The sequence below is a fragment of the Triturus cristatus genome, chromosome 12, assembly GCF_964204655.1.
Source record: "Triturus cristatus chromosome 12, aTriCri1.1, whole genome shotgun sequence".
In the NCBI taxonomy this organism is placed as follows: Eukaryota; Metazoa; Chordata; class Amphibia; order Caudata; family Salamandridae; genus Triturus; species Triturus cristatus.
This window is the reverse complement of record NC_140595.1, coordinates 430,468,506-430,485,565: the sequence shown is the minus strand read 5'-3', so window position 1 is coordinate 430,485,565 and position 17,060 is coordinate 430,468,506. Positions and strand designations below refer to the sequence as shown.

The following is a 17,060-nucleotide window of genomic DNA, read 5'->3' as shown; positions in this document are numbered from 1 at the left end:
TCATGGAACACCAATTATAAATGATTGTGTTCACCATGTCACTTCATCTCAAGGTCATAAAGTGGACTTCCACTGCCAATATTGTGTAGCTCTTCTTCAGTTAGCAAAGAGCAGACTGTGGAATGTTCAAATAACGAGCCATGACAAATGGCGAAAGGAAGATAGGGTTTAACAAATTCTCAACCCAGCCACAGCCTTAAATTAGGTGCCTCAATTAGAACATTAGATAGGAGGACATAGGTTCCATTCTAGAATGGGACCTTTCAAGTTGTATGACTTCCCAGGAGGTTCAAACAAACAATTACTGGGCAATCCCACACATCTTCCCTTCAATAAAAAGTGTAAAATCTTCTAAAATTTGGAAAACAGGTATGAATAAGGAACAAAGTTTGACAATACAGAACCCACATGTAGGAGAACAAATCTTTCGTCACACAAATACAAGCGTACATAGTCTTGAAGAGATGACTGTTTCCTGAAAACTTTTTTACCAGTTAGTTTTCCAAAATCACTTTCTTTGCAGGAAGAGAAGTCATTCCTAGTTGTGGTTGAACTGGCTTTTGGACTAGGTTGTACAATTCTTTCAGAATCAGGGTAATTACACTTTGAAACTCTATTCAAGTTCCATATTCTGCTATTCGCATCTTTAATTATATTCTTGAAAAGTTTAACAACTTCATACAATTTAGTGAAATTAGAGAATTTTTCAGAAACTACTGTGACTTTTGTCAGAACCCAGACTCCTACTGCCATGTTCAGTCCTGTGACTGCATTGCAGCGATCAAATATTTATTTTCGTCTCGCTTGAAGATTCTTTTCTCTATACCTCAATTTATTATCAACAGAAAGGTTGACACAACCTTTTCACCAATTCATTCACCCACCCAGAAATACTTTTACAAGTTGGATTTCTGCTTCTGGAGAACTCAAAGGAAATTTTTCTAGAAGTTTGATGATGAGCCAGTCTATAAGTTTCAATCCTTTTTTTAAATTCATCTTTCCATTCAAGACCTGCACCCCTTGCCAAATGTACACATTCTTTCACGATTAAAATGAACATTTTGATCATACAATTGCATCGTGGATGATACAAAGGTCCAATTTTCTGTTTTATTACGCATTCTGATAAGAACTCTTCCATTTCTCTTGAACAGAATTGAACATTATTGTCTGTAAGCAGTACTCTAGGCTAGCCCTCCCTGTGGAAAATGTCTTTTTAAAAACTCCGCACACTAAAGATGTTAATGTCACACTCCCATTTTATCTCTGCCATCTAGAAAATAGCTCTACAATCACAAAGACATGCAGAAAATTAAATTCTCCTAGCAGAGGTCCTGAACTACTTCATCTCTCGGACCCTTGGGTACTTTTCTGCAGCACATTGGTGGCTTATTAGTTTTCAACACTTTATAACTCCTACCACACTCCCAACATTTTGTAACCCATCTATTCACCTCTAGGCCAGGCCACCAAAAATCAGACCTTAATCTGTCTTAACCTTCACTGTCCCAAGGCAACTCATATGAGCTAAATCAGCAACATGTTTCCTCAAGGTCTTGGCACAAATAGCCTGTGCCTCAGAAACAAAAACCATCTTTCACGACAACTCATCTTTAACCAAGCAACTTGACCTGATAACATTAGATATATTAATATTGACATGCCACCCTTCTTTCAAGGTTTTCAGTAGCTCTTGGACAACTTCATGCTTGCCAACTTTAAAGCTGCATTCATGTTCAGAAAGTGCACATTGGGAAGAAACACATATGTTCTCTTCTTCAAACCACTTATTTCTGCTGTAATTATTCAAATCAACAGGGGCTATTATCAATACCTGGTAAGTATTGTACCTTGAATATATGTTCCTGAAAAGCAATTACCCAGCACCTTATTCTGGCAGAAAGTGCATCAGGTTCTTTTTTTTAAAAACAGTCTCATGTAATGGTTTGTGGTCTGTTTGAACAGTAAAAACTTTCCACCACAGATCGTTTCAAAATGTAATTATGTCCCAATGCATTGCCATGCAAAGCATCCCTCTCAATGACAGAGTAATGGACCTCTGATCACCAAAGAGCCTAGAAGGCAAATACAATGGTATGTTAAACTCCCACATCAATTTGCACCAAAACTGCTCCTAACCCTTTCGCACTCATGTCAATCATGAGAGCACATTTTCCACCAGGACAAACACGTCAGACACAGTGCTTTATCCAGATCAGCCTTCACTTTTGAAAAACTATTCTGGCACTTGTGATTCTACTGAAAATTGACATCCTTCTGGAAGAAAGAATGTATAACATGGGTTTTGTCAGCTAACAATTCACAAACGTACCCAACACTTCAACCATGCCAAGGAAAGAAAGATATTTCTCTATGTTATGTGGGACATTTATACCCTTAATGACTTCCAATAGTTCATTGTTTAAACTAATCTAAACCAAAACCACATTTTTTAGCTCGTAAGGTCAAACCATGTTCTCTAAATTACTCTAGTACATTGGATACCCTATCATTGTCCTTGGCTAATTCTTTCCATAAACTAGAACATCATCTTGGTAGAATTTTGCCTCACTGATCACCCCCACAATGGATGTTATAGCCCTCTGAAAAACTGAGGCAGCTGAGACAAGCCCAAAAGGCATACATAGAATTTTGAAAGGCCCCATCAGTGTGATAAAAGATGTATAATCTTGGCAATCCTCATGTAGATGGACCTGGTGATATAACAAAGTCAAATCAAACTTTATGAAAAATCTAGTCCCATGCAAATTAGTCCGTAATTGTGTAATGTTGGCCAAGGAGAATTTATAAACTACAGTTTCTACAATAACAATGATGCCATAGTTGCACCACCTGTCTAAGTCTTTTTTAACTTCATCATGCACCCCAACAGGAAGCCGTCTGAGCCTGGAGATTACAGGTTTAGCTCTTTCCTTAAGGCACATCTGATGCACATAGTTTTTCAAATATCCTAAAGTCTCACTTAAAACTTCTGGGCATTTTCCTTCAACTTGTGTGCTTCCATCCATTCCTGTCTTGTTTCTTTCAGTTGCACTTGGGAAATAGAGTTAGGATCAAGTATGACGACTAATTCCTTTTGGTGGGGCCACCCATTTATTGTGTCTCCTTTAATCTCCAGATTTTGGTACCAGCCTCTGGTCCTGCTATTAACAGGGCAATGGAAAAAAAGAGAAATCTTAGCCTCAGTAGCAAGGAGGCTCTTGTCAACATGTTAAAAAACTATCAGGTCCCTGTGCATGCAGATGCCAATTCAGTGGCAGTCGATTTTTCGAATTGGCTGTTAGCAGCCAGGGATAGTCTAGCGCCCTTTAAGGAGCACTATACTGCAAGGAAAAAACCTTCTGCCCCATGGTTCTCCGACAGACTTAGAAAAATGAGGCAGTCTTGTCGCAAGCAGGAAAGAAGATGGTGTGCAGATCTTGTTCCTGCTGGTAGAGAGCTACACAAACAACGCCTGAGGGAATACAAGGTGGCCATTATTGAGGAAAAAGTATTATTTTACTCAAAGGCCACTGAATCCATTAATTCTCCTAAAGAGCTTTTTAATGTTATTAATTCGCTTGTTTCCCCTCCTGTCTCTGACCTGATGGATACCTCTCAGGAGCTCTGTGATAGAATGGCGGACTTCTTCCTCACTAAAATCATGGATATATACTCCTCGTTAGAAGATGCGAATGCTAAAAGTGCTCCTTTAGTTTCTTCTAACTCCCTCCACCTCTATTCCAACGTCTCCGCGGCCACGGAGGAGATACCCAAGCTACTTACCTTTCCCCCCCTGTCACCAGAACTTACGGACCACCTGTTAGGGGGAATTACATCTGGGTCCCCTATGGAGTCATGCCCTTTGAAGATCCTGAAAATAGGAAGGGAAGCTATTGTCCCGCACTTTACCTTAGTACTCAATTTTGCCATGTCGGTAGGGCAGTACCCCATCCCATGGAAGACTGCTGTGGTTAAACCCCTTTTAAAAAAACCTCCTCTGGGCTCGGCGGGTTTAACAAATCGCCCTATTTCCCTGTTATCAGTTCCTGCCAAAATTTTGGAGAAAAACTTGAATTTCCATCTCAGTTCCTATCTATGTGAGTACCAGCTGCTCGAGGGCTCGTAGCATGGTTTTGGAAGTAATCACAGCACAGAGACTAGCTAACCTCAGTACTCAATATTCGTGTTCAGGTTGACGCAGGACACGCCACACTGTTGGTTCTTCTTGACCTTAAAGCAGCCTTTGATACCCTATCTCCTTTGAGACTGGTGGAGCGGCTCAAGGAGATAGGGATTGGGGTATGGCCCTCAAACTTCTTACCTCCTTCCTCAATGATCAGACACAGACAGTGAAAATAGGGCAATTCCACTCGGCCCCCAACCAGCTGTTATTTGGAGTCCCGCAAGGCTCCTCTTTGAGCCCGACCCTTTTTAATATTTATGTCTCCCCCCTGGCAAGGGTTGTAAGATCCTTTAGATTGAAGGTACTGTCCTACGTCGACAACACGCAAATTATGGTGTCTATTACTCACAGTGTTAGGGAATCTGCTACAAACTTAAAAAATTGTATGCAAGCAGTCTCCTCTTGGATGGTTGAGAACTATCTTAAACTTAACAGGGAAAAACAGAGGTCCTGATTTTCAGAAACCAACAGGATATCTGATCCATCCATTAGTGGCCAGACACACTTCGTTGCTGTCCTTGCCCTGTATCCCAGGGTAAAAACTTAGGGGTTATTGTGGCTACCTCTCTCTCCTTGAGTCTGCAGATTAACAGAACGGTGTCCACTTGCTTTGGGATTATCAGGATCCTCAGAAGAATTTCCCATTTTCTTTCCTTCGCCTCCCGTAAACAGGCAGTGATTGCCTTGGTGATGTCCAGGTTGGACTATTTTAATGCCCTTTATCTGGGCATTAACAAGGGCCTTGTCCGTCGTCTGCAGCTGGTGCAGAATGCAGCAGCCAGGCTGGTGATGGATCTTCCGAAATACCACTCAGTCTCGGCTTCCCTCAGCAAACTGCATTGGCTTCCTTTAAATCAAAGAATTGTGTTTAAAGCCCTACGCCTCACTCATAAGGCCTTTTATGGTCTAGGTCCGGATACTTTCAAAGGGCTGTTCCAGCGCTATGTTCCCTCCAAGCAGCTTAGATCAGCTAGCAAAAATATGATGACAGTTCCAAGGTTCAAGAAGTCTAGATAGGGAGGCAGGGCATTTTCCATTATTGCTGCCAGTCTATGGAACTCCCTTCCTGACCATCTCTTGGGACAATTGTCTCATTCTCTCTACTGCAAGGCTCTGAAGACTTGGGTCTTTACAGATATTTCTGTCTGAGCCTTACTTTATCTCTGTATGACAGTCCCGCCTATAGCGCCTTGACGCCCCTTGGCTAAGTTTGCGCTTTAGAAGTCTAATATTCATTCATTCATTCACATAGACCTTACCAACAGTCATTCTGTCCCTGAGTTCAGCACAGTTTCAAAATAACCCACCATTTTTATGCTCTGTCCTACATAACCAACCGGTCTAATATCCACTTTCTTCAACTTATTTATCTATAGCATTGACCTTTAAATGTGGAATTCTTTGCACTCTAAGCTTTCCTTTTTTCTTCAGCTTGCTCACCTGTATTTTCCCTACATTCTCTGTGCCTTTTTTATAACATCCACACATTTGCACATGTGTTCTATTCTCTTTGCAATCATGACACCCTCTCTAGAGGTGTCTTATCCTTCAACCCAAGCTCTTCCCTGATGCCGTCATTAGTGCAACACAGAACAAACTAATCCCTGCTTGCAAGTTTCCTCAACCCTGTCAACCATTTCAACTTCCTTTTGATTTCTCTTTCCAAAGTAGTATCTTTCCATGATTGTACCAATGCATGGTAATTAGTGAGTCAAGATTATTTTTATACATAGCTCAAATCCATTTAGACATTTCTACTCTTCAGCATTCAGATCCGGCACATTCTCCAATACTTCCTAACCTTTCACCCCTAAACAATGCAATAAGACTGACCATTTCCTTTCAGTCCCCTTTCGAAAACTTTTTTCCACTTTCACCACATAAATGATGCTTTACCTTTTTGGCTTAGGAAAAAAGGTGGCACTGTTACATTCTGCATTCTGAACAGGAATAAGTAATCATTTGTTATTGCAAATAAATTGATCAAGGTGTATTTTTCACTGAAATGCACACATTTACAAGCTCCAAAGAGATATCATGAAGGCTGTTGAAGAAGATGTGACTGTTGCCGACAAACAGGAGACAATCTCTTTTAAATATATATTTTTTTAATAATGACAAAAGTACCTTGAGCACCAACTGAAGGATGAATTGTTATCCACTTACTTCTTGAAGTGGTGAATTAGAATTTTTTCCAAGCTGCTACTGGTTAGCTCTTTATTTGCTTTTAGGTCTCGCCTGGCGATAGCAGCGCATGAGCTGCTCTCGCCATGCAAGTGCCTTTTGCAATCAATTCTCTCAAAGGCTTACATGCACACGTAGGGAGGGACAAATATGGCTGCTCTCGCCATTTGTCCAAAGCTAACAGCATGCGTGTGTATATATGGACAGTGGACAGTCCGATGCCATCTTGCGAAGCTTTCATTGTCATGGCAACGAAAATGCTGCTTCACGTATGTAGCTGGCTGGAGTTCGCTGTATGCACGCGCATGGACAAACAGATCAGATGCGGACAGCCCAACGCCATTTTGAGCATGGCGCCGCTTCACAGACACCGCGCTCGGATTATTTATATATTTCTTCATTGAATGCTGCACTAGGCTTTAAACACATGCCAATGTAGATAAGCTTGAATATTTTGTAAGAGTGCACATCGCTGCGATTCACATTGTTTTCCTCAAATAATCTTTCGTGCAGGTTATTGTCTGTATTGGAATATTGCGAGGCTTGCTGAAATTCAGTCTTTTATAATTGCAACTTTTTATTGGAATTTCTCTGTATAAAGTAAACGTAATTAAACCATTACCAGTAACACAAGCTGTGTTTACAGCTATCCATTTCCGAATGTCCTCTTATTTAACTTTGCTCCTAAAATCTTGTGGATGTCTTTCCCGTCTAGACATAGGGGTGACACTTGCCTGTGTTTTCTTTAGCTCCTGTTTTCCTTAGAATGTTATTTTTTTGATTTACTTAGTTATATTGGTCTGCATAGGGTTCTAGTAACAGGCGATGAACTTCCTGTGAAATGCTGTTCCTCTGTAGAGACTTCCATTCTGGGTGTCTGTGTGGGCGCTTGGTGGTACTGTGTGTGTTTGTGAGGTGGAGCTGGGAGTTGTTGTGCTCCTGCCCTTTTCTGGCCTCACACGCCCGATGCATATTTTATCTCCCTTGGCACATGAATGTAGTTGTGCATTCTGCTCCTCAGATGCGGCTGTTTAATCATTAGAACTTGTTTAGTTAAAGTATATAGTGAATGTAGTGTTTTTGGTTCTTGTGCTTGCTGCCGACGACCCTTAGCGGGTGGACAGCGGAGGCAAAGCAAGCAAGTGGAGCAGGTAAACTTTGAGCCCCCCTCCCCCCCCAGGAGGGAGTCGGGTCAGCACACTTGCATTAGTACAGCTCTGGGCATGCTCCTCTGTGGGTACCGGTGTTTAATGTCAAGCGCCGTCCAATCGGGGCAGCCGAGCAATTGTTGACAGGTTGTTCGTATATCCTGGCCCAATAAACAAACCTCATTTCCTAATTGTTGCAAATAAAAAAATGCAGTATGACAAATCCAATATTGAACATTATGATAATGTTTGAAATTTGGGATATATCTGAGGGTACAAGCAGGAAACAATTATATTACTATTTTTCATTGTGAAACCGAGAAAATGGCGGTAAACCGGTCTCAGACCACTTACAACTGATCAAATCGCCAAAACAAAAAAGAGATTGAAACTGGTAACTAGCTCCAGTGTAACCTAGTGTGGGGGAAGCGGGCTGGGTGGATGTTGTCGGACCTGACAGACGCCCTGGTCCACATTCCAGTGTGAAGCCGTCACCGGAAGTACCTGGGCTTCTTGCTGGAGTGCTCTCCTCAGTTAAGGTCCTCCCTGGGGCCTCGGGAAGCGTTATCTGCTTCCCAGCATCTTGTTTTCATTCAGAGCTGTATGTGCATTCATGTTCACGATGCACCTGTATTTTTCTGGAGGGATGCAGAGAGCGCGCAGGATTTATCACACCTCTGTATTCTTGCCGAAATGAGGATGGCAGACGAACATCGTCTCTTCTTCCAATCGGGTTAATTGGTTCCGGGATTACTGAGGTCATAGGGGTGGACTCTGTGTGAAGGAAGTAATCATTCACAGGATGTAATGTCCAGGCGCACAGAACACTTTTTAAACAAGCATTGAAAATGCAATAGGTCTCGCCTTTGATTAGGTTAAAGCCATTTGCTTTGCTAATGGTATTGTATAAGAACGCAAATGGCTTTAACTTAATGAAAGGCGAGACCTATTGCATTTTTAATGCTTGTTTTAGTCTTTCACACGTTAATGTACTGCCTGTGAATTAATTCTGAGTAGAAACCACTTGATAAATGCTGGCTGGTCTGCGAGTGCTCATGAAGAATATTAGAACTGACTAATAATCCCCCTGGAATGCTTCTAAAAGGAGTTTTATTGAGTAAGCTGTGAGCACATTTTTAAAACACTGCTAAATGTAAATATTGTTTATGATGTGTGAAAAACATAACAAAGAACATCTGATTTTCATAACATGAAGAAAAACATGTCCACTTGCCCTTAGATCCACTGTTTCTTCACTTTCTCCGGGAATACTGAAGGAGGAGGCTGAGGGCAAAGAGAAACTGGCAGAGCTTGAATTTGCAATCTTGACTGATGTCTTGTCCAGATTTTCTGCCTGTAACCTGCCAGAGACACAGCACACAGACTCATAAGAGTAGAATTTAGTACTTGCACGAAATAAAAGCACTTTTATTGAGACAAAGGTTTCAGGTGGATGCAGTTTGAAATGGAGTGTGTAAGGCTTCTGCTTCTACTGTTATTATTGAGTTTGGCTTTCAAGTGCTGTGAAAAGCATTCAAGTGCCAAGTCCTTTGTAGATATTTAAAAGGGTGTTGCAAGTAGACTTGCAAACTTTGCAATTTGTTGTGATACCAGACTAATGCCTAGGAATAGCAAGTGTAGATTTAGAGCAGCATCATTTCAAATGTATATGATCTTTTTGTTGGCCAGTGATTATAAGGAATTCTAGTCTTCACATAGGTCATTCAAGTTAGGCAGTGTAAAACCCCCCAAAATCCCAAAACCCCATAAGGGATATGCAATTTTAGTGCAGCAGGTGTTTTCTTGTGTGCATTAGGACTATAGCACCCTGGCTTTGTCACTGCAAACAGCTTACTGTCTCTTGCTCAAGTGCACTTGAAAGAAAAGCTGAAAATGCAATACTGTGTATGCCAAAATGCCACATGGTATTTTGGCATGCAGTCTTATTATTCATTACTGTGCATCACTGGTACTCCCCTGGTGCAAATCATCATGTGCTCCCCTAATAAACATCACCTTATGCTTCTTTGCTCTTCTTCAGCCCATTTTCCTCTGATGCCCATAATGTTTTGCTCACAGTTGTTTACCATCCTGGGCTCTGCAGGTGCACTTGTCCATGGGCCTCCTGCTGCCGCAGTTAAGTATAACTTGTATTCTTTGTTCATTGATGTCTATATGTATTTTGATTAGTGTTTATGGATGCATACCTATTGGCAGTGGCGTAATAAAAGTTCAAGGGGCCCCCCTGCAATATACACGGAGGGGCCCTCCTCCAGATTTATTCCGGAGCACACAGGCAGAAGTACTGTGCCGAGGGTACTCCCTTGCAGCTCGGAGCCCCCTCGCACCACGGGGGATGCGGGGGCCTGTGTTACGCCGCTGCCTATTGGCTTGGTCAAGGCTATTTTTTACAGGATTTGTTGTGGCAGGATGGACCCTAGCAAGATTAGCAAGTGTGCAAACCTGCCCTCAGTTACCTCTAGATGAACCTGGTGTATTTTTATTTTTTTCTTTCAGTCTCAGCGCACACAACAATCATGCATGTAAGCAGAGGATCTCTTAGTGACATAGAGATCCAGAATGTGCCTTTGTGGGGCGTACCAAGTGTGTGTTCAATGCCAAGAGTGACTACCATCAGCTCGACAGATTACCTGAGCCTAGCCGTTCCCAGGATGCTTGTTTCCGGTTCATGGAAGACCTGGCTTGGCAGTTTGGGCTGGACTGTTCCCATGAGAAACAGGGCCAAGACTGCTTTGCATATGGTTGGGTCTGAACTGGTGTGGCGAAGTGAGCTAAAGAATGATGATGGATTTAACCCAGATCTGTGACTGGAGGTGAGTGTCTGAAAAGTTTCAACACTGTGTACATCATCTCCATGTGTCTCCTTGTGTTTGCAGTGGCGATAGCATGCAATTGGTAGTAATGTGACCAGCCTTTTTACCTGTGCCTGCCGAAGGGTGAGTGGCCTACTGGTATTGCCATGATACATTTCTCTACAAAGGAGGCATGTGCATGTGGGACTGGTGCATGCTAGTGTGAGCTGGGAGCGTGTATGGGTCCTCTGGTTGTGGGCATTGTGGAATCAGTTGTGTGGCTTGCCACTGGTGGCATACTGTACAAAATGGTTGTGGAGGTAGCCTGCCTGACAAACAATGTGTAAGACTTCCATTCCTATCACCTTTGTGTAGGAGTGATGGATAAAGTTAGCTCATTAGAAATACAGGGACAGTCCTGGACATGTCCTGCTTCTGTCTTTCCTTAATGTCACACCCATTAGGTAGAAGGAGAGAAATGTAATATAAAAGGAGTTGTGTATGCTAGGTGTATTTGCTAGGTGGGATTGCAAGCTATCTGACTGGTGCAGCAACAATGAATGCAAGTGTCAGGCATGAGAAGCAGTATTTAGCTGCTGCCCTGTGTTAGGCTGATACCTCCTATTTTCATTAGAGGTTCTGCTGAAAATAATTATTGTCTTTAAAAACAACATTTGCGCAAAGGCATTTGCTATAATAGCTTGTGTGTATATCACTGCACAGCATGCACTGCATTGAAATAAGTCACTCATTTCAACGTGGTTCAACAGTTTCTACCGATGACATGTCCAATTGAAACTATTTGTTTATAGGATATTTCGTCTCTGACGGGAAATGTAAGGCACGCAGAGAAAACTACAATTTATCCAAGTGACTGCCATTTTCATCTAGGATCTTTAAAAATGCAAATATAGGAAAACACGCTTAGTTCTCTGACAGACTGGCTGACTGATAACACATCTTATCCACACTTTTCTACTTCTTTTAAAAGCAGAAAAACTAAAGTAAGTGTCATTGTCAAAATAATAAAACAATTGCATGTGTTGTTTTAAGAAAATTAAAAGGTTAATACATGCAGGTTTCCATGTAACTTAAGCTACCAGATTACTCCATATGCAACACACACAACGTTTCAAGACATGGGAATTCGATGAAATAATTCTGTGAATTCAGAGTTGAGCCAATTGCATTAGCACGTGTGGTGACAATGATCAGCAAAAGGAAAGCCCAGGGATATATGCATGGTGTTTGGTTTACTTGGAACCTCAAGTATGACGTGTTAGCATGGACTACTGCTTAGTATAGTTCATTAGGCAATTACGATTTGCATGCAAACGGAAAAAAAGCATTTATATATAGGAACTTGGAAATGGGGACATTATAGGTGGAAATTAAATATAAATATTTATAAAAGTAAAGAGAAGAGAGAGGTTGAGACAGGAAACTGATTTCAGCTGAGAACAAGCATTTGCAATGCAATAGGTCTCGCATTTACGTGAGTTTAAACTGTTAGCATTGTTAATGACAATGCCTTTTATTTATGTTTTAAAAACAAAAACAAAAATAAAAGGCATTATTATTTGCAATGTCAATAGCTGAAACTTGCGTAAGTGCAAGACCTATTGCATTGCAAATGCTTGTAGCTCAGTGGGCTATGGCGCCTGCTGCAGAAATCCGCACTTAACCTCAAGGCCACACCTCTTGAAGTCATTTAAATGAGTTCCATTGTTAACATCAGAAAACTCAGACCTCTCTCTTGCACCTGAAACGTACCACACTGCCAGGGTTGCCACCTTCCCAAGGGAAACATACCAGTCAGGTGTTGTCGTGTTAAGAGTCTGTGAAATGCCCGGGCATGATACTAAATGTGACTTTAAACAAAATCGTATATATTCATTAATATCATCACTTTACTGTCTCTGTCTTCTTTAATTATTAGCCCGGGACCGTTAGCGGCTCCCTCGAACACATCCAAAAAAGTGCTTTCTACTCATGTTTGCTGTTTGAAGTATGTACAGGCAATGGGGAAAATGAGTGATGTTGTGGTGGTGTCGAGTGATGCTGTGGCGTTAATTGATGCTGTGGTAGCGCATAGTGATGTAGTGGTGCCCTTGAGTGATGCTGTGGTGGTGCTAAGTGATGCTGTGGTGATGCGATAGATAGATAGATAGATAGATAGATAGATAGATAGATAGATAGATAGATAGATAGATAGATAGATAGATAGATAGATAGATAGATAGATAGATAGATAGATAGATAGATAGATAGATAGATAGATAGATAGATAGATAGATAGATAGATAGATAGATAGATAGAGTGCAATAGTCAGATAGATAGATAGATAGATAGATAGATAGATAGATAGATAGATAGATAGATAGATAGATAGATAGATAGATAGATAGATAGATAGATAGATAGATAGATAGATAGAAGATAGATAGATAGATAGATAGATAGATAGATAGATAGATAGATAGATAGATAGATAGATAGATAGATAGATAGATAGATAGATAGATAGATAGAGAGGGTGATAGATAGATAGAGTGTAATTATGTAGAATATAATCATGTGGCACTGAGTGGTTTTGTGTGGAGTGTGTGTTGATTTTAGTGGCGTGTAATTATGTGGCATTGAGTGTTATTTTGAGTGTATCTTGCATTGTTTGCATTGTAATTAATTGGCACTGAGTGTTATTTGGAGTGCATGTGGCATTGAGTGTAGTGTAATTATGTGGTGTGTAATTATGTGGCGCTGAGTGGTATTTGAAGTGTATGTGGCATTGAGCGCTGTGTAATTATGTGGTGTGTAACTATGTGGCACTGATTGGTTTTTGGAGTGTCTGTTGTATTAAGTGCATTGTAGTTATGTGGCATGTAATTATGTGGTTCTGAGTGGCATTCGGAGTGTATGTTGCCTTGCCTTGTATTTCTATGGTTCCTTAAACCCTTAGAGGCAATTCTTTTATTTTAAATAAAAGGATGGTAGTTAAATGGTGTTTACGGCAGGATGGTCGTTAAATGGTGGCTACGGAGAAGCTGTGTGCTGAAAGGCAAAGAGAACACGGGCATGAAAGTGAAAGCAAGGATGAAAATGGAATGAGTGTGGCAGGATGGTCGTTAAATGTTGGCTACGGAGAAGCTGTGTGCTGAAAGGCAAAGAGAACACGGGCATGAAAGTGAAAGCGAGGATGAAAATGGAATGAGTGTGGCAGGATGTTAGTTAAATGGTGGTTATTGGGAAGCTGAGTGCTGAAAGGCAAAGAGAACACGGGCTAAAGCTGGAAGAAAACACGAGATGCGAGAGGCATGTGTGGGTGGCAAACACTGGTGGGGCTCAGAGCATTCTGTTGCTGCCTTGATGCCTGTGTGTGTGAGCAGTGGGGCTGTGTGTGTGAAGTGCCTAAAGTTGCAAGAAAACATATGGTTATTTAAATCCTTAGACGCAGAATTAATGGAGCTAATGTTATCGACCTTAGAAGGATGAAAAGGGAATGAGTGCGGCATGTGTTAACTTTGTAAGCGCAGAAAGCGTGCAGGGCAAAAGTATTATTTGGTTGTTTGAGACTCAGATCTGTGCAAAGCTGCAAGAAAACACGGAGGGGGGAGGGCGGGCTGTGTGCTGAAAGGCAAAGAGAACACGGGCATGAAAGTGAAATCGATGGATGGCAATGCGTCTGTGAGACTAGCCCTGTGGTGGGGGAGGGACAGTTGTGAGAGGCGCCATGAGGAAACAATCTCTCAGCATGCTGTGGCGGGGGAGCGCACTCCAGGCGGGGGAGCAGACCCTTTGAAGTATGATGCCGATGCTGTGGCTACACGTGCACGCACCAGTGGGCTGAAGCGCTTCCCCAAACGGATTGCATGGCAGCACGATGCACATGATTGTGCGCGTGCTCGCCATGCAATCCACTTTTGGGAGCACTTTGAAATGCCCCTCTTACTAGAGTCTCGCATAGCGCTTGCGTAAACGCAATAGCTAGGCGAGACCTAAAAAGAGAAGCGAATCAAGCAGAGAGGCGACAGAGGGAGAATGAGCGATAGACAGAGATGGAGAGAAGACAGTGAGGGGAGAGGAGAGAGAGGAGGGAGAAGTGGGCAGAAAAAGAAAGGGAAACAAGTGGCCGCGAAAGTGATCGCGATCAAACATCAAAGCGGCCGTGCGAAACTAAGGCGCGCGTGCACGCGCACATGCACTGTAGCTCTAGGCTGGCCTGGTAGCACTTTTTGGAGCCCTCTCAAAATGTCTCTCCAGACCAGCGCATGCGCTGGGTCAGGCGAGACCTAAAAAGGGAGGGGCCTGGGGAGAAAAGAAGACAGACAGCACTGCAAATCAATAACCGCATCCTGTGTATGGTTATACTAAAGAGGCCAAGGATGGAAAGGGCATGAATTGTTTCCTACAGGTGATCATCCAAAAGAAGGAAAGATTGAATTTGTATTAATTCTAGACACTTTCCTTATACAATAAAAGAAATATCTCCAACGAGAAGCTATGGATGAATTATGTGTTGATGGCATTGATTTATTGATTACTCCATTTCAAATGTAATTTCCTCTGCACGGAAGTTCAAAAGAAAGCCTGCATCTCTGCATGCCTCTACCAGTCCCTTCTGGAATCTTCCATCCGTCCGTTCACACATCTGTCATCCACGTGTGCCTTTTTGTATGTGGCCGGTTTGTATGTGTATCTATTTGTGTGCCTGCAGCTGTGTAGTTACTGTCTGTATATCTGCCTCTGTGTATGATGTGGCTGTATGTACGTTGTTATTACGCAGAGGTGCCTGTACATCTGTTGACTTGTGTTAATGTGTGCATGTAAATCTGCTGATATGTGCACGTGCGCTCGTATGTCGGTTTACCTGTGCATGAGAGCTCGAGTAATTGTTCGCCAGTGTGCGTGAAAGTCTGTACTTCATTGCCTTGCCTGCCTGTCTTTCTTTGTGCCCGCTGACCATTCATCTGTGCCTCATTGTGTGTTGGCTGTAAGTGTATGTGTTTTTACCCGTGCTGTGTGTGACATACATTAATCTGTATGGGTGTGTATTTGTTCTCTGCGTGTTGTGTGTCCACGCATCGCTGCTGCCTGTATTTATCCTTGTGTGTCTGACACTGTCTGTACGTCTGTTGATCTGCACGTATGCGTGTCTGTCGATCTCGGTGTGTCTGTGTGAGCCTGTGTGTTTATTTTCTCTGTTTAGAGAGGTGTTTGGAACTTGCTCATTCTTGGTTTTGGTCCGTACGCACATAGATGCCAACAGATGTTCTGCTCTGCATACATGTATGATCCAAGCCTTCACGTCTGCACGTCTTGGTTATCTTTTTTCGCGTGGGATACAAAAATCAAACCTACTGGCTTTATCAGTGCTTGTCTTTAAGGAGGTCTTATGTGAAAAAGCAAACAATGCAGGGTGATGGTGGCTGTTCAGTGACGCTTAACGCCCTCTGCAAATGTCACAGTTCTGATCGTTCTAAACTGCACGCGCGTTTTATGTCGCATTTTATTAAACAATAAAGTCTCAAGGCAGTGACTCAAACGAGTTCATTTCTATAGGCATCAAAATGGGTGGGATGGTGTATTACACCTATCAGCTATTCAGTCATCCCGCCCACTATCGACACCATATATTCATAATGGACTGTGCACGTTCCCACTCGCCGCCCTCACAAGCCTGTATGCCTCATCATCCCCTCCCCCGCACAGACGTACAAGACACAAATGCACGCCGTTACTAATCCGACCAGCCCTACAAGGCATCCCTTCATCAAATGACGCGATTGACATCCAGTCCAGTACGTCACTCGGGCCCCTCTTTCACGATCAGTAGTCACTGCACAGCGCAATTAGCATGTTTGGCTGTCTTGAAAGCTAAACAAGCCATACTGTTAGGGTGACCAGACGTTCCGGATTTGCCCAGACAGTCCCGATTTTTCACCATCTGTCCCGGCAGAGTTCGGCAATTTTGGCTCATGTCCCGGTTTTTAGAGGAGGTCGACTGAAAACAGTGAGAGACACTTTTTGGGTGTTCTAAAGCTGTGCTAGTTAGCAGCTGTAATATGTAAGCAATTTAATTAATAGGTATGGTGTTGGTTGTAGAAATTGCATTTTATGTATTTTCGTAAGGCATCTTCTGTGATCCTATGTTAATGAGAGCTGTCTTTCTGCGCCATTCCGTGGATGAAAAATGGTAGTCCTTCTTCTATTTTTGCCAAAATGTCCCAGTTTTTGGTTTTCAAGATCTGGTCACCCTACTTACGGTCCACTACTTATGACAATAAAAGAGATTAATGTCCTGTCCATACAGTGTTAACTGATGTCAACTATGCGCACCGCAATTATGGGCCTAAATCCAGGGAGTGGGTGCTGAAGGAAGGGAAGGGCAATTACCTGTCTCCACCCAGCCCATCAAAATGCTAGAAACCAAAAGTTTAAAGGTCATATAAGACCCTCCCACCCACTGCCATGCCTGTTTAGGTCTCGCCTGACCCAGCGCATGCGCTGGTCTGGCGAGACTTATTGAGAGGGCTCCAAAAAGTGCTACCAGGCCAGCCTAGAGCTACAGTGCATGTGCGTGGGGGCGCGCGCCCCGCTTTACCGCGATTACTTTCACTTTCACGGCCGCTTTGATGTTTGATCGCGATCATTATCACTTTCGCGGCCGCACGGCCGCTTGGCATAGCCAATAGGTCTCGCTTTTGGTACCTTATAAGTATTTAGTTATG

The 17,060-nt window shown here is 42.5% G+C and overlaps 1 protein-coding gene across 1 annotated transcript in view; it reads right to left on the bottom strand.

The window, feature by feature from the left end:
- LOC146776065 (polycystin-1-like protein 2) overlaps positions 1-17,060 on the bottom strand; it is an 865,077-nt gene that overhangs the window by 372,666 nt on the left and 475,351 nt on the right. Inside the window, exon 20 of the mRNA XM_085637447.1 lies at positions 8,753-8,879. Coding sequence (XP_085493573.1) covers positions 8,753-8,879 — 127 coding nt within the window. The remainder of the gene's footprint in view (positions 1-8,752; positions 8,880-17,060) is intronic.